Genomic DNA, 18,712 nt, shown 5'->3' on the forward strand with positions numbered 1-18,712 from the left:
ACAAATCCCCTCTAGATCCACATATTTTACAATCTCTATGCATTCACCCTTTATCCATACTTTTTTCTGGTATCCTTACCCACACATTTTTATATTACCCATTCACACATTCTGTTACCAATCATCACACTTTCTTGGTCTGTTACCATTCACCCACACATTTTCATTGTTACCTTTGACAACAACATTGGCCTTTGTGGATGCAACACCAGCAGTGTTGGAAGCTTTACAGATGTAGTCACCCTCGTCATCGATGAAAGTTTCCTTTATCTCCAACTGACACTTGCCATTGCGGTAACTAATGGTCACCACATCATCTGAAGACAGGAGCTGAGACAAGAATATTAAGTAATTTTATCCTTTGTAAGATTTAGTGTCATGTGTAGTAGCACAATTTCATTTTGGTATGACTTTGTTCAGTCTCCTCTTCTGCTCCAACATGTGCTTTCTTTCTGAGTGTAAAGCATGAGCAAACATGGCCCGACTGTCGGCCCTCACAAGTTGTCCTAAGTCAGGTTCATAAGAAATATGCTTTTTCTTAAATACTTAAGACCCTGCTGTGAGAGGTTATCATACTTGTGTGCCTAAGGTTTGCAATATGTAGGATGATTGTGGATTTTCAAAGTACGAGGAGATAACACATTTTTCTCTCGTGTAGCATTTCAGTAAGGAAAAGATCTTAATGCATTCTTCTTGCGTAACATTTTATTAGGGGCAAGATTGTAAGGGGGAGATGTCAATGCTGAAATAAGGCGTATATGTCATTACTCATGCAAGGTGAGAAGGGAATTTTTTGTATGAGATTTCCCAAGTTCTGAACAGCGTGTAATGTATTCTGGGAGATGCCCTGTGGGGATATGATATGAATGTATGTTTCGTCACAGTTGCATGGGGAAAAGACAAATTTCGATGTGAGGGATTGCCCAGGTTTTGAACAGAGACTCAATATTTACAGTTGGTGTAATATATTCTGAATAAGGGGACCAGCTGCTGAATTTAGACATCTGTGGAGGGAAACCCAGTAATCTGTCATTTTACTTTGTCATGCCTAAATTGTATGCCATTTCAGAGTACTAAAATGTGTAAATTGCCATGTTAGCTTATCCATGTCATGCATTACAAGTACTCAGGGTGCTAACAGCTTTTACCTTTGTTCTGATTGCAGGGAAACCCAAACAATTTCCACAAAAAATTTCAACGTAAACTTTAGCTACCACAAACTTAAACCTTGACTTGATTTAAACTTCAACTTTAACTTTGTCTGCAAGACTGCCTTTATCTGCCAGCATGCTAGCGTTGTGTTAACTTTGCACCTTTGGGTTCCTGAATAAAGTCTGGAAAAAGAAGCTGCTAGTGACTTGTGGGCTAAATTCAGATCAGAAAGCTTTCCCCCCAACAACCACACACTACCATATTAAGCTTGCTACACTTGTGAATGCTTATTGTGATTTCAGAAGTCAAAGTTCACACTGGTACCCATAAAAGTTCACATTACTAAAGCCCAGGCAAAGATGAGACCATAAACTTCTGTAAAATATCTGCTACTGTCAGTTGCTATAATAATGTTGTATGGTGCTCATAGGTCTGCTTGTATGCTGACATGCATGCACACTCTCACCTGGCCATTGAAGAACCATTCAACATTGGGTTCTGGTTTGCCTGTCAAGCTGCAGGACAAGATAAGTGGATCTCCTTCAGTAACTTCAACTGGTGATAAGGTCTGTATGAACTTGGGAGCTTCTTCTTCACTGCGCTCTGTCAAATAGCAAGTTGCAAATTTCTGACAGTGTTTTTTCCCCTCATATAATACATGTTTCAAAAACTGATGGCAGTGACAGAGCCATAGGTAGTGCCCATGTCATAAACAATTTTTGCCAGCTACAGTATCCGTTGTGTCAGGTAAACAAAAGTCACTGTAATTGTTCCTTTCGTGTGTTATATGATGACATCTTGCACCCAGGTGCATAAGACAAACTACTCTAGTAGACCTTTAATATGCATTTATTAGCTAATATCTTGCATGCAGGTGTGTAAGACACAACTGTAATAGGTCTTTTATATTCTGTTAGTAGGTAACATCTTACACACAGGTGTATCCGACAAACTAACTGGAATAGACCTGAAATTAGGTTTCACAACTGCTGGCCAAACGTACAGGAAAAGACCCTCAAAGCTAAACTAAAACATGTAGACGGATAAGAGGAGCACACATCACTGAGCATATAAACAAACTAACTTGTGTGAATGAAATTATAGCACATAAAAAAGTACAACAACTAACGCAAGAGTAAAATGGAGTAACCCACACAATAAAAAGCTGTATTATGGAGGCAGTCTCAAGGTTGTGTTATGGTAGCATGATGAGTAGACAAATGGAAGTACAGTAGTCTTAAAGCTAGATTACAGGAGTGTGGTCAGTAATCAAAGCTGCATTAATGGCAGTGTGCTAATTAGTCTTATAGCTGTGCTACGATAGTGTGGTGAGTAATCAGGGTTGTGTAATGGCAGTCAGGAAGTCGGACAGCTAGGTTATGATGGTGTGGTTATGGTAGTGTTAGGTGGTCACACAGCTGGGTTATGATAATGGGGTGTGTAGTTTCAAAGCTGTGTTATAGTAATCTGGTAAGCATAGTCCCAAAGCTTTGTTATGATAGTGTAGTCAATAGTATCAAAGCTGTGCTGTGGTGGTAATGTGCTCAATAGTCTAAGTTTAGAATGCTGATTTAGTTCAGTCATCTGCAAGGATGTCATGAACTCTTAAAATGCATGGCTTTTTCCATAATTATACTAGTTAACAGGTATTCTTACTGCCATGACTAGTACAGTCAAAAGGTGTGATAAATTCTTCTATATGATGGAATGTACTAATTGTCTGTCACTATCACACACACACACACACAAATAGTAATTCAAATGTGAAGACCATAGATTATGAAATTCCACATACAAAAAGTAAATGTACATAAAATATTTCAAATTAACTATAAATGGAATATTTGAGAAATATTTTGAAAAAGCATTTATGAGCAAGGCAAGTAAGTGAACCAGAAAGGCCTTGAATTTTCAGCCAGCATGCAGCACTAGTTTGGTTAAGGCATCAAATCTTTGGGTCAGTTTCTTGTAAAGCCTTTCAGCCATCCTCACTCACCCTCTTGTCTGGAACTACTAGAGCTACTGGAAGTCATGGCTGAAATAAAACCAAGGTCAAGTCACAGAACTAGTGGGCTATTCTGTAACTGTGCTATTGACTAGATTCATTCATGGGCACAGAGGTATAGAACAATCAAAAGAACAATGTTTCCATGCACAAATTCCTGCCTTAGACTGAGCTTTGGACAGATCACAAAATGCTGCCAACTGCATATTCCCAAGCAACAAACCAAACAATAAAAAATAGAGGCCTGCAGTAAAGGGAAACTGCCTCTTTTGGGGGAAATCTTGCAGCTGAAATCTTTCACTGGTACTGTATTTCCTATTGTAGCTGATACTATCCTGGTGCTGCTGCTGCCACTATCTTGGCACTACAGCTGATACTATCTTGGTGTTGCCACTGACTATTTTGGTGCTGTCGCTGATACTGTCTTGGCGCCCACCATTGATACTCTCTTGGTGCTATCATTGATAGGTGATGCCAGCGATATTATCTTGATGCTACAGCTGATACTATCTTGGTGTTGCTACTGATAAGAGCTGTCACTAGTACTATTATCTTATGCTACAGCTGACTCTGTCTTGGCCAGTGGTTCCCAACCTTTTCTTGTCCAAGGGGCACACTGGACATGATTTTTTAAAATCTCGTGGGCCAGAACATGGCGGTTTCGCCAGAGTCATGGCCTTCAAAATGAAATTATGCTGTGTCTGGTTAAAATGAGTGGTCAGATGAGGCACCTTCGCGGGCTGGATGTAGCCTATGGGCCATAGGTTGGGCACCCCTGGTCTTGGTGCTGTCACTACACTAGTGTTCTGATAACATTGCCTGAAATGTTTGGCACTTCTTCTTGAAATGTCAAACATCTTTCTGACTGAGGTATTATACAGAAAAAATATAGACACTGTATCAGCTTACTCTACTAATGAAAGTGATAATTCTGTAATTATACTCAGAACAATCTGATATTATAACATATGGCATTCAAGTGACATGAAATGTTTACTTGTCTCAACATTATCTGTCTCTGAAACATTTTAATGTTAGCCCAAAACAAGTGGATATAGGCGGTGATAAGAAAGCAGTTTTCTAGAACACTTTCAGGTGTAGCATTCACTAGTGACATCCTATCTAGTGATGCTGCGTGCAGCTTAAGACACAAGAGGAGAGAGTATGACACATCAGCACAGGCAGGTCAAACTTAAATAATCAACAGTTTTCTTGACATGTTTCCATCACTATGTTCATTTGCCTTACCCATCAGTCTCTTCTCTCTCAAACATATGCATGTGCACACACACACACACTCTCACATAAAATATGCAGGCATACAGATATGAAACTCCTTCACCATCATCAGCATAGTCTTACAAGACTCACAATTAGTTCCGGTAACAAAGTTGTCTTTTAAAAAATGTACACAGTTTGTAAGGATCACAAAAATACTACAAAACTTATTAAATTATTAAAACCTGAATGGCTGACTCACTTTTCCTTTCTGAACGCGATGAAGAAAAAGATGTTTCCTCATCTCGGTCAGTTCGCCGTGTGGTCTTGGAGGAAGAGGACTGCTCATAGCTAGAGAACTCTTCAATTTCTGTGCCTGACTTTGTGCGTCGAGCCATTCGTGAAACTTTGGAAGTGGACTGAGAACTCTCTTTTGGCTTAAGAGCTGCACGCTCTAAAACATGAACAGAGTGACATAATATCTTGAGGTTATTCCAAGTAACATGGAATCTGAATAGAGCATAATAAACTATTTAAAGTAGCATAGAATCTGAATCTTATTTATAAAGTACAAAATATGGACTCTAAATTTCATTTATAAACCACAAGATATGGAATCCAAATCTCATTTATAAAATACAAGATTTTTTTTTCTTTCCAAAAGTTTTATATTATTCATTAAATATTACATAGAGGATCTGAGTTACCCTTTATAACATCCATTTAGAAACCTCAGGTAGGTCAGGTGAAGAACTTAAACTGTTCAGCTACATCCACCACACATCTTAACAATTACTAATTGCTGCAGGTTACAACCCATCAAATCATTCACACCAAGCATTTTAAATATTACTGACCACCATAGATTACAACCATGTAGGTCAGATTACATACACCAAGCATCTTGAATATTACTGATCAGGTTATAACCTACAGTTGTCACAGGGGATTGTGAGGAAAGCAGAGAAAATAGGAAATGCCCCTTACCCCCAACATACACAAGTGTGTATACACACACACTACATATTCACACATTCCTATGGTAGTTGGCAACCAAGGAACTCTCTACATATATACAAATAATTACAGGTGACAACCAAGGAGAGGTCCCCGTATCACTTGAGGTCCTTGGTTCCCCAGCAAAATTTTCTTAAATACCTCAGTTTTCAAGCCTCCCTGTCCAAATCCCAACCATAAATTTTGTTATCTTCCCAGCTGGTATGCTTAACACTTCCCTCCCCCTTGTGGACATGTGAAACACACAAAATGCCACACCAATGACACTGGGCAGGTCACTGACCTTCTACAGTAACTTTGCAGGATGTTTCATGTTCACCCAGTGAATTGACAGCACGGCATGTGTAGCGACCAGTGTCATCAGGACGTGCCACTGCCACCTCCAATGTGCAGATACCATGTGAGTACGTGATATTATAATGATCACCATCTGATAAGTCCTTTCCATCCTTAGACCATGTTACCTGCAACAAGATGTAGGTAGAAGTGATACATCAGGCAGCTATTTCTACAAGTGGTTACTCTTAATTTATAGGGAACATGAAGAAACATGAATTAGCCACTGCTGATAAAGATGCTGTTATCATCACCATAAATGGCTAAAAGGGATATATTTTAAAGGTTGCATAAACTTATTTTTTATATCACAAAATGCCATCAAAGATCTGTAGCTCCTATAGATGTTTCCTATACAAATAAAACAGTAGGGATTAGGTCTTGGTTTCTAATGTGGAATTTTAAAAATATACAAAGCAGTTCAATATATTTGTTATCAGATCATTCACATAGATACATATCTATGATACATATCCCTGTCTTCAAAGGTGGCACTGTGCTGTCATATGCCTTCTTTTAATTTCCTGCGGCTTTCCTTTCTTTAGCTGAGAGCTAACTGCTCTCAATGATCAGGCGCTAAGCTTGCTCACATTTTAGAGTAAGTTTTGCCTAGTGTCCCACACTTGGCGCCATAGAGACAAAGGAGACTGACATTATGTGTCCTAGAGACGTGTTAGACATCGTACAGAAAGGGAGACTAGTGCTATGCATTGTAGAGACAGGGAAACTAGTGTTATGTATATAGGGAGACCAGTATTAAGTGTCATAGAGACAGGGAGATGAGTATTATGTATTTTAGAAACAGGAAAACTAGTATTATATATTGTAGAAATAGAAAGAACTGTATCATTTATTATAGAGACTGGTTTTGAGATACAGACTGGTATAACAGATCTACAAACAAAGAGATATTGATTACATATCCTTACGGGATACAGATTGATGTGACGCATCCTAGAGACATGTTGAATGTATTACATTATCCTAGTCACAAGCAGACTGACAACATGTACAACACAAGCAAACAAACTGCAATGAAATATCCTAGAACATGTAGAGTTTGAGAGCATTGTGTGTCTTAGTGATATGTAAAGTAAGAATATCTATCCTTGGCAGAAGCAGACTGTTAAGAAACAGGTATCAAAAGCACATAATTCTTAGATGTGAGCATTTCACTGTCAATAAGAAAACACCATGACCCTTTTGTCTTCTTTTTTTTCAGGGACCTTGACCCGCGCCTGACCTTGGGAACTGGATGTGCTTGAACGTGGCAGATGAGTTTAAAGTAGGTTCCCGCCTGGATAGTACGAGGTCGGAGTTCAAATCCAAAATTTGGCTCTTCATCTTCTTTGGGTTTTTCAATTGGCAGATCTTCAAATACTCGCTTCCTGTAAGATGTGAATACACACAATCATCACAATTTCTTGCTATTTCCCCAACTGAAACTTTTACATTATGCCAATCACAGTGTCATATGCCATCACTGTCATGATGCACCAATCTCACTGCCATTAATGTCACGAAATGTAGGTTTCAATGCCATCACTGTCATGCCAATCACACACTATCATCTTACAGCTGAAAGCAGCATGTTGTGAATAATATCAAGCATTGTCAACATATTACACCAAGTAGCACCTCCCACTTGCCAAACAGTGCCTCTTCAAGAGCTGAAGAAACTGAGTAAATGTGCCTTCTTGTACGGCACATCACTGTGTATAACAGTATAGCACGTCATTGGTGTATAGCACATCAGTGCTGTATAATAAGGTGACCAGACGTTTCAGGAGTAAAAGCGGGAAGCATGCTGATCATGATGTCGTCACCAACAAAGAGCGCCCAAAACAGCAAAAAGCGGCCGGGGGTAGGGAGGATGCCAAAAGGCAGTAAACTAGGAGACAAATTTGAAATTATCAAATGATGATAGACAAAAGCCAAAATCAAAGGCACAGATGTGAATCAATGTATGGTAATCAGATTTTTAAATACAAGCGGGACACTGATTGACTTTCTACATGAAAGTGGGACATTGGGCATCCTGCCAGAACATTTTATGAGCAGGCGGGTCAAAGGCGGGAATGTCCCGCATAAATTGGGACATCTGGTCACCTTATGTGCAACATGTCATTTTGTGTAGCATGTCACTGCTGTATAGTATGTTACTGGTAGATAGCATAGTCTGCATTGCATGTCATTGCTGTAGACAGTGTGATGCTGTATAGCATGTTACTGGTGTGTAGCATGTCACTGCTGTATAGTATGTTACTGCATGGTAGATAGCATAGTCTGCATAGCATGTCATTGCTGTAGACAGTGTGATGCTGTATAGCATGTCACTGCTGTATAACATGTCCTCTTGTGTGTGTTTATATATATATATCCTGCTGTATCATGTCATGTCATGTAGCATGTCACTGCTGTATAACATGTCCTCTTGTGTGTGTGTTATATATATATCCTGCTCTATCATGTCATGTCAGGTAGCATGTCACTGCTGTATAGCATCTACAACTATATAGCATGTCGCTGCTATGAGCTGCATATAGAGTTTGTCACTGGATTAAAGCATGTCACTGCTATGCTAGTGTCAGTGACTTACTTTCTAGGCGTACTCTCTCGGCTAGGTGCCCTGGCCTGAGTCTCCAGTCCCGCTGCAACCAACATCATCTTGTCTGATGCAACAATGCAAGTATACTGATAAAAAAATAACAATAATAACAATAACGACAACTACAACAGCAATAATAATGCATCTTTATTTTGCATTTTATTACATTGTCATGCTGTCAGCTCTACTCCTATACACAAGCAATATAACAGCCGACATTGTTTCATGAATGTTTAATAGGACTGACAAGCTCTTTGGGTTGCTGACGGCATGTTGCCTAAGGGAGAGAGTTCCAAAATGGGCATATGAGTGATAGGACAATACAAAAACCTGCTCTTGAAGAGTACTCTAATGTAAAAAGGAACTCACTTGCACAGCTCACAAGCCTGCACAACCCGGATGAGTGAGAGCTTTATTTGGCATTTAATATGGGTAACAACACATATACACAACATTGTCTCTCCAAATCCAAATGGAAATGTGTTAATACTTACGTTCGACCTTGAGAGTGGCACGCTCTTCTTTCCTGCCAAATGAGTTTTCAGCTCTAACAATGTATTCTCCTTTGTCATCCATCTTAATGCGGCTGATCTTCAGTTCATATTCGTTGCCCATATACTTCTGCATGTGCTTGTAGCTTTGTGTCAATAAGCCTTCGTCCTTGTACCTGCACAACATGATTATCAAACCAATCAATGCTGATGTATATATTTACACTTTTCTACCAACAATCTAACATTTTTGTTTACTAAAGGTGTATTTTTATAGTGATACACTATTTTACCTTTGTTCTAGATATGTACTGTAAGTATATCAATGCTATGAGGTGGTGGGCTGTATTGTTATGCATGTATATTATACTTATTCTTATGCCTATTAAAGATGTATTGTAAAGTTCTCACACCATGATTATTATTATTATTACACATATTAAAGATGTGAGCTCTTGCACCATGACTATTATTATTCTTATGCCTATTAAAGATTGTAAGTTCTCACATCGTGACTATTATTATTAATTCTTACACCTATTAAAGATGTAAGTTCTTACATTATGATTATTATTATTCTTATGTCTATCAAAGATGTGAGCTCTCATGCCATTACTGGCTCATTGGATCAAGAATTTTTACGCCAAGCATCTTTTATTTTCTTACTCTGTCTCTAAATCTGTGCATTGATGTCAAAACATTTTTCTTTTGTTCTTGTTTATAAGCTATAACTGGTGGAAAAAATATACAAAGCTCACCATGTAACAATGGGAGCAGAAGCTGCAACTATCTTGCAGTCAAATTTAGCTGTCTGTCCTTCAGCAGCAATCTGGTTACGAGGCTTACGGACAAATCTTGGGACTGCTTCTCGTCGATCTGTTGATGACATAAAACTTATGATGTAAATATAATTTCAAAAGTTGTTTTCTCAGGAATCTCATTCTCTATCCAACATGCTGCTTCTGGGTATCTTTACCCAGCGACCCACCATACTGGGTACTTGGTTCGCAAAAGTGCACTACTTAATATCATTGAACTTGTTTACCCAAATCTTCTGTGTGATGTATGTAGTGGTAGATGTGTATATATCACTACATTGATAAGTACATGGTGGTATATATGTAGCCACATGTATATGTCTGTATATATAGGACTAAAGTATGAGGGTCATTCAAAAAGTTCTAAGCCTCACCCAGAAAGAAGAGACAAAGCTGAATATTTTTGCTGTGGTAACACACTATCACTTTTTTTTATAAAACTAGAAAAACTAATACAGATTTCTGTTTTAATTTGTGTGTGGGTGAGGCCCATTTGCCTTTTGTTTCGAAACTTGTGGAGCGTGTCGTTGCTCAGCAGTTGACATTCCACCTGGACCGCTACCGCTTATTGGATAATTTCCAGTCGGCGTACAGACCCAAGCACAGCTGTGAGACAGCCCTTCTGCGTCTTATGAACGATCTTCTGTGCAGTGCGGATGCAGGGAAAGTGACTCTTGTGGTCCTCCTTGACCTGAGTGCGGCCTTCGATGTCATTGATCACACCACTCTTCTGACTCGTCTCCATTGGTGGTTCCGCCTTGCAGTGGTTCCATTCCTACCTCAGTGACCGCACACAAAGGGTGATGGTCAATCAAGCTTCTTCAGTGACAGTTCCATTGCTGTGCGGTGTCCTGCAGGGCTCTGTTTTGGGCCCGGTTCTATTTTCTATTTACACATCTCAGCTTGGTCCTCTCATTGAAAAGCATAATGTGAACCGTAAGATGTTTGCAGATGACACTGAACTCTATTTTTCATTTAGTACTGACAGTGAGTCGGTGCGTGAGGCAGTTTGTGCTGTAGAAGATTGTTGTTTAGAGGTCAAGTCATGGATGCTGAGGAATAAACTCAAGCTTAATGATGAGAAGACAGGCGATGCTATGTGGTTCCAAGCTTAGCCTTAGTAAAGTCTCTCTAGACTCCATCCAAGTGGGTCAAGCTAGAATCCCCCTCTCCAGCTCCGTACGGAACCTTGGACTCTATGTTGACAATCTTCTAACTATGTCTGATCATGTCAGTTCTGTGGTCAAGGCATGTTATTTCCATATCCGCACTCTTGGACGACTCCGACCCAGTCTTAATAAGAAGACTGCAAATGCAGTTGCTGTGTCCCTCATCGGTTCTACATTAGACTATGCCAACAGCTGCCTCTGGGGGATTTCAAAGAGCGAGTTGTTGAGGCTACAGCGAGTGCAAAATACGGCTGCGAGGATAGTTGCAGGAAAGAAAACAACTGACCGCATTACTCCTGTACTTCGTGACCTACATTGGCTTCCTGTGGAGAAAAGAATTGTCCACAAATTGTTAACCTTGACATATGGCTGTCTTCACGACCTTGCGCCTGCCTATCTGCAAGAACTCATTCGCTGTTACCAACCCCAGCGGAACCTTCGTTCAGCAGCCCACTTCAGACTTGAACGACCGAGTGTTCAGTCAGGGAATGCTAATAAGAAGACTGCGGGTTTCAGATCCTTCTCCAATGTAGCCTCGCTTTTGTGGAACTTGCTTCCCCTCTCGACCAAGGAGTCTGATAGTATTGCAACTTTCAAGAAAAATCTTAAGACTCACTTGTTTAAACTTTTTTGAAGTTTTCATTTGACCTGCAGTTTGGTGGCTGCTGGGATCATTGAGCGTATCTTTGTGATGCGGATACTAGCGCGCTATAAAACTACATCATCATCATCATCATCATGCAAACTTGAAGGGTAGTGAGAAAAATCTAAAAATGGCCGAAACAGAGTCCCTAGCCAATAAAGTCAAAGTATCTGCAAAAGAAAGGTATGACACCCAAGGAAATCCATAAGGACATGGTACAAACTCTTGCTGAGGACTCCCCCTCCTATGCAACTGTGAAGAAGTGGGCTGCTGAATTCAAGCAGGGCAGGGTCAGCACAGAAGATGACCCTGTCAGGTCAACCAAAAACCTCAACCACTGATGATCAAGTTGATGCCATTCACCAAATGGTTTTGGATGACAGACAGATAGCCAAGTCCATAGGCAGTAGTTCTGGTTCAGTCCACACTGTTTTAACTGAGTTTTAACTGGGGATGAGCAAGCTGTCAGCAAGATGGGTCCCAAGAATGATGACGCCATAGTAGAAGCTGCCAAGAGCTGACATTTCCAGGACACTTCTGACTCGCTTCCTGGCTGACTGAGACTTTGCATCGTGAATTAGTAACTCAAAATGAAACCTGGGTTCATCACTTCAAACTTGAATCAAAGATTCAAAGCAAACATTGGGCACACTGGGGTTTTCCACCCCGAAGAAGTTCACGCAGGCACCGTCTGCTGGCAAGGTGATGGCTTCTGTTTTTTTGAGATTCTGTAGACCAGGGATGCCCAACCTACGGCCCGCGGGCCATATCCGGCCCGCGACGCAGTGCCATCCGGCCCGCGAAACTTCTGCCCACAGTGCAGGAAATCGGCATGTTAGTAATAAAAAAAAAAAAACGAAAAAAAACGAAAAAAGGGAAGAAGAAGTATTTATCCCCACATAGGGGCGTCTCTCAATCTTTTTTTCGATAGACGAACATTTCGATTCAGTGCTCCGACTTGGTGTCTCTACGATGAGGCCAGACATTCAGAAGTTGGTTTCGGGTAAACAACTTCAAATATCCCACTAATTACTACATAATTAATGGTAAGTACACCTTGTTTCTAGTAAAAAATGGTATCTGCTCTATTTTTTTTTCTTTTTTGTATTTTTGCGGTGAAGCGGCCCGCGACACGGCTGTCCGAAATGGATGTGGCCTGCTACACGGCTGTCCGAAATGGATATGGCCCGCAGGCCGAAAAAGGTTGGGCATCACTGCTGTAGACTATCTGGGAAAAGGAAAAACTACTCATGGTACTATGCATCAGAATTAACTGAAGGAAGCAATCAAGTTGAAATGCAGAGGGAAGTTGAGGGCCGATGTACTCTTGCTTCAGGATAACGTGCCCATTCACTCTGCTGAGGTTGCAGCAGCTGAAGCAGCCAACTGTGGCTTTGGATTGTGACCCCATTCCCTTACTCACCAGATTTAGCTCCATCTGACTTCTACCTGTTCCCTAAACTCAAATCCCACCTAGTTGGTCACCATTTTGGAAACAATGATGAAGTCATATGAGCTGTGGAGGAGTTTTTGATGGTGGACAGGATATAATCCTTTTCTGTGATGGGATTGCAATGCTTGAGCATCGTTGGACCAAGTGAGGTCAAGTGGGACTATACAGAAAAATTGTGAAAAACTATCTTGTTTCTGCACCTCCTTCTGGGTGAGGCTTAGAACTTTTTGAACGACGCTCTTATGTAGTGGTAGCATAATGTGTTATGTACTGGTCTGTACTGCTTAGAATTTTCTTAAATCCTCAACAGCCATGCCAGTATCACATGCATGAGCACACACACACACACTTGCACGCACATACATATGCACACGTACATATGCACACACATTCATGCACACAAACATACACAACTACATACATACACATGCTTGTGCACAAACATACATTCCCACTACCCTCTCTCTAATGGTGCAGTCAGTTGTCACACAGACAGCACTCATTTACATCATGATCACATATAGCATCAGTTAGTTGAAGTCAGGAATTCCCAACTAGCTGTCACATACCAAAGTAGCTGTCATAGATGTGAAATTCTTTAGGTCTGTGTTTCCTGAGAGAGCTAAAGTTAGCAATACGCCCAATGGCTGGCATGGGTTGTGGCCAGTCCGCCTGGGAAATAAGAGCACAGTAAATAGTTTGCACAAACGATGACAAATATAAGAAATTGTCACATCTATCTCACATACAAGACAACTGTACGGTAACATTGGCTTATGCTAAATGATGACTAGAGGGTAATAAATAATGAAGATCAACTCTTACCATGATCAGTAAACTAAAATTATAATACACACTACTACACTAATATCTGTTGGTCAGATGAGAGTTTGACAAAATTCTCATCCTACCTACATATGTAAACACTAAGTATCTAGTCACTCATAGAAACACTAGGTAATGGGGTTAGCTACTCATGGAAATAATAGATAACTATACTTTTGCCACCCATGGAAACACTAGGTAACGACATAACAATATGAAGTTCCTCATAAGTGGAAGAACATTTAAGCGGGTAAAAACAGTCCCACCTGTATGCTTACACAGAAGTCAATAGCAAAACCTAACTCACATATCTGTCTTTGATCTTTTGCCTGATCTTGTTGTAGCGGCTAGATGGTATTCGGTTTGTGAGATCACTGTGGTCACCCTGAAAATGACAGGAACAAATGTGAACAAGCAGATCTGTGAGAAGCTTTAAACATGATCTGTGTCTATATCTCTGCACAAACAAAAGAATTATTTTAAAAGAATATACAATCACCAGGAACTTGTTGGTTTAGACATGAGTGCTTGTCTGAAATACTCATAACTAAAATACTCCTAAGATACTGCAGCAAGTATCAGAAGGGAAGCAAAAAGCCATCCAAACCAGAAGATGCACCAGCTTGATACCCATGTAGTCCAGAAAACTTCCTCCATTCAACCCACAGATGTGTATAAAAGTCAAACCTGGGTACCTAACTCCGCATTCAGGTTTATTAATAATAGTATTATGCTCATTTGTTTAGCACTTTTCCCCTTCGTTACAAAGCAGGCTCACAGCACTAGGCATGACTGTCCACAGTTCATGGCGATGGACAAAACTACAGTTATGCGGGAGAACAGGGCTTGGTTAATAAACTTCTGTCTGTACATAAGACAACTTGTGATCTACATCCATCCATTTAACAGCCGCTTGCAGTCCTGTAGGCAAGTGCTGAGCTAGATGCACTGTGGCTGTATCTTTGTGACTTTTGTTGAATCCTGTAGACATAGGCCACACTGTCGAACTGCACGATGACCATGTCTGATGATGATGACTCATTGATGTTGAGTGACCTTCACCTTGTTTTCTGACAGTGGTGGGGAGCTGATGTCATAAGGCTGACTTGCTGGTGGACAATCAGACAGCTGAGATTCGGAACAAGTATAATGCTTTGTTACCGATTTGTCTGACATAACTTTTGTCTGTGTTGAATCTACGAACTTGACCAGCTACTTGTTTTAGCAAGCCGTCTGCCCCGGGGTCTGTGCTGGCTCTCAATGGCCCTCAGGTGACATCTACAGCTCAGAAATCCATTGTGTCATCAGTAGCAAGGCAGAATGGATCAATAGACACTCAAGTCAACAGACTGAAATTGCCAGATGACTGCTGGTATCGATGCAATCACAAAACAGAGGAAAACTGCATGACAATTTTGTAAGCAAAGGACTGACTGTGGGATCTTCAAGATCTTCTGAAGAAACCGTTATGCTGAAAAGACCAGCGGTCGATGGAGAATCTAAAAGTTGCAGAAGAAAACAAAAGTCGAACAGTCCTGCGCAGCAATGATTTAATGAAAAAGGCACCAGCCTACACAATGGACACCGAAAGCACAACAAACTAACAAAGATACAAAAATTGCAGAGAGCTGCCTCCCTCAAACCTGCTAGGTGTAGGGACGCCACTCCAAATCCTAGGTTTGGGAAAGGCAAAACATCCAGAAGAAATGGGGGACTACCCTCAAAAAAACTTGGCCCCAGAAAAGTGAGATCTCTGACGCCTCACTCTTCCAATAACCAAAAAAACGGTTGCAGGTCAACTTCATCTTTACCTGAAACTTTTTGGACCAAGATGAATTCTTTCAATGCTGTAAAAGTACATGAGAATTGAGATGCATCAAGTAATAACAAACCATGTTAGAGTCATTTTAAGTCTTGTGTACTGCCAACTCCCTAAGAATGTGAGACATCAAGGAAATGACACACAGGCTGGTTCCATGTTACTCACCTTGAGCCAGGCATGCTCCAATGCCTCATGAACAGTCATGCGTTTCCTGTTTTAAAATAGTACAGTCCATAAATTGTGTTATTTTATTAGGTGAGAACCACACGCAGTAACACAGAAATATATGTCAAACCATTACTTTTCTATCACAAAAGCAATCAGTTGATATTTACTGTCAAAGAAAAGAAATAATTCTATATTTTACTAGTAATGCTTCTATATAGCTGAAACCTATGATGTGATCACAGCTAAATATTGAAATGCTCAAAAAAGGGATAGAAGACATTCAAATTTTCAAAAGATGTTCACTTTAAGTTGATAATAATCTTCAAAGACACAGACAGAGAATCTGTAAGAACATTTTTTCATCAAACAGCATTATGCCTTCTTGACAATCTAAGTAAAAGCATTTTCATACACACTTGGAAAAAACTAATAAGCTGAACTCTCTGCAAACAATAAATTTCAGCAGGGGCAAGACAGGTACTCATTGGGAAGTTGTGATGTCAGCATGGAAGATTTTGTAGCTGACATTTATGTTTCCACAGAGAAAGCTGTCAGCAAACTGGCAAGTTACAGTGTGAGAGACAGGCAAGTTACAGTTTGAGAGACAGGCAAGTTACAGTGTGAGAGACAGGCAAGTTACAGTGTGAGAGACAGGCAAGTTACAGTGTGAGAGACAGGCAAGTTACAGTGTGAGAGACAGGCAAGTTACAGTGTGAGAGACAGGCAAGTTACAGTGTGAGAGACAGGCAAGTTACAGTGTGAGAGACAGGCAAGTTACAGTGTGAGAGACAGGCAAGTTACAGTGTGAGAGACAGGCAAGTCAGTTGTGAGAGACAGGCAAGTTCATTGTGAGAGACAGGCAAGTTACAGTGTGAGAGACAGGCAAGTCATTATGAGAGACAGGCAAGTCATTGTGAGAGACAGGCAAGTTACAGTGTGAGAGACAGGCAAGTTACAGTTTGAGAGACAGGCAAGTTATAGTGTGAGAGACAGGCAAGTTACAGTGTGAGAGACAGGCAAGTTACAGTGTGAGAGACAGGCAAGTTACAGTTTGAGAGACAGGCAAGTTACAGTGTGAGAGACAGGCAAGTTACAGTGTGAGAGACAGGCAAGTCATTGTGAGAGACAGGCAAGTTACAGTTTGAGAGACAAGCAAGTTACAGTGTGAGAGACAGGCAAGTTACAGTGTGAGAGACAGGCAAGTTACAGTGTGAGAGACAGGCAAGTCATTGTGAGAGACAGGCAAGTTACAGTTTGAGAGACAGGCAAGTTATAGTGTGAGAGACAGGCAAGTCACAGTCACTACAACATGAGAGATAGGCAATATCCAAGTTACTTACTGTGGCTGCTTCTGAAGTAGCTGCCGGATAAAGTCCTTAGCTTCATTAGAGACGTGACCAAATGCATCTTCATCAAAGTCCCAATCACACTGCTTGACATTCTGCAGTGTCTCCAAGTCATCCTCCCCAGCAAAAGGTGACAGCCCACTGAGTCTGTAAAAGTACATCTTGTATAAATAATAGTAGCACTGTTAAAGGAATCTTTACTAGGAGGCTGATTTATGTGTTATGACAAAGCATATCCCAGTGTGATGAGATTTCAAAATGAGACATGATAAACCAGACCTCGTGATCCACAAAATGGGCATGAACAAGATGTCTACTCATGTCTTCTGTACAGATCTGATAGTGGAGTGTATAGGCAGCAATGATACAGGCCTACTGGGTTTGGCTAGAAAGGGAAAAGTTTTGCGCCTTGTGGCTCAATGTGCTGAGAAAGGAAATAATGAAAGGATTTGGTGGGGTGAAGGGTTACGGTTAGCATGTGGAGACCAGAGAAATTCTACAAGAGATCACAGCTCAGAAGTACAGACAGAGATCCCAGATGAAAAATACAGAGAGTCTATGAAAGCCAGTCTGTACACAGATAACAATTAAAAGGGATTCCATGACAACCATTCCATATACATGACAAATGCAGAGATATCATCACATGATAGCATTTTTGTACAGACATGACAAATCCAGAGAGATCCTGTGACAGTAATTCGGTACACAGATTACAAAGAGATCCCATGAAAGCAATTCTAAACACATAATGCAGAGATCCGAGAACAGCAATTATAATCATAATAATAAAGTAAGATTTATATAGCACATATTCACTCTCATACAGAGCATGCTCTTAGTGCTTAAAACAGGAATGACACATGGCCAACATAGACAGCATATGAGAAATGGAGGAATAAACAACAGTACTGACAACGAACAGAAGACAAATATAAAAAACACAAAAAGGTACTGTCGTATCATAGAGAAAGTAGTATAGATAGTCTGCACAGAGGCAACCTTTGACCCTGTCTATGTCTGTATTTTGTAGCCAAAGACTAAACAGGTGAGAAGCAGGGAAGACAGGAGAGAGTTGGAGGGTGAGAGATAAGACGAGCAGTAGTGCAGTCAATGAAACTTGTGCAGACAGATGACAAATAAAGAAAGAAACTGTGCTGTGCTAAGAGACGACAAAATGGATCTAAGTAAACTGCACTGAATTTTCACACAAATATATGTACATGTATCTATACTGATGTTCATTCAGCGACAAGGTGACTGGCCATACTCACAGAACATATGCCAGGACACCAATTGCCCACATATCTGTGTAGAAGCCCACAGGCTCGCGCTCTACTATTTCAGGAGCAGCAAATTCAGCAGTTGCTGTGGTGACTTTAACAATCTCATCTGGATTAAGCTTTGTAGCCAAGCCAAAGTCTATAATCTTGACATTGTTCGACTTCTTTGTCTCACACATGATGTTCTCAGGCTGAAACAGAGAAAAGTGAAACTCCACAAATGAATGTCGTGTATAAAGGTTCCTCATGTCTGTTGTGGTAAACTTAGATACAAACGTGTGTCACATATAAAGGTTCCTCGCATTGGCTGTGGTAAGCTGAGATAAATGTATTTTTTCTGCTTTTTTTGACAAACTTT

At 40.5% G+C, this 18,712-nt stretch overlaps 1 protein-coding gene across 1 annotated transcript in view; it reads right to left on the bottom strand.

Moving 5' to 3' along the window:
• LOC112558514 (twitchin-like) overlaps positions 1-18,712 on the bottom strand; it is a 135,801-nt gene that overhangs the window by 4,510 nt on the left and 112,579 nt on the right. Inside the window, 14 exon segments of the mRNA XM_025228994.1 lie at positions 174-330; positions 1,619-1,755; positions 3,149-3,187; positions 4,638-4,829; positions 5,676-5,856; positions 6,972-7,116; positions 8,328-8,379; positions 8,831-9,003; positions 9,586-9,703; positions 13,480-13,582; positions 14,043-14,120; positions 15,723-15,768; positions 17,066-17,218; positions 18,346-18,545. Coding sequence (XP_025084779.1) covers positions 174-330; positions 1,619-1,755; positions 3,149-3,187; positions 4,638-4,829; positions 5,676-5,856; positions 6,972-7,116; positions 8,328-8,379; positions 8,831-9,003; positions 9,586-9,703; positions 13,480-13,582; positions 14,043-14,120; positions 15,723-15,768; positions 17,066-17,218; positions 18,346-18,545 — 1,774 coding nt within the window.

The sequence above is a fragment of the Pomacea canaliculata genome, linkage group LG3, assembly GCF_003073045.1.
Source record: "Pomacea canaliculata isolate SZHN2017 linkage group LG3, ASM307304v1, whole genome shotgun sequence".
In the NCBI taxonomy this organism is placed as follows: Eukaryota; Metazoa; Mollusca; class Gastropoda; order Architaenioglossa; family Ampullariidae; genus Pomacea; species Pomacea canaliculata.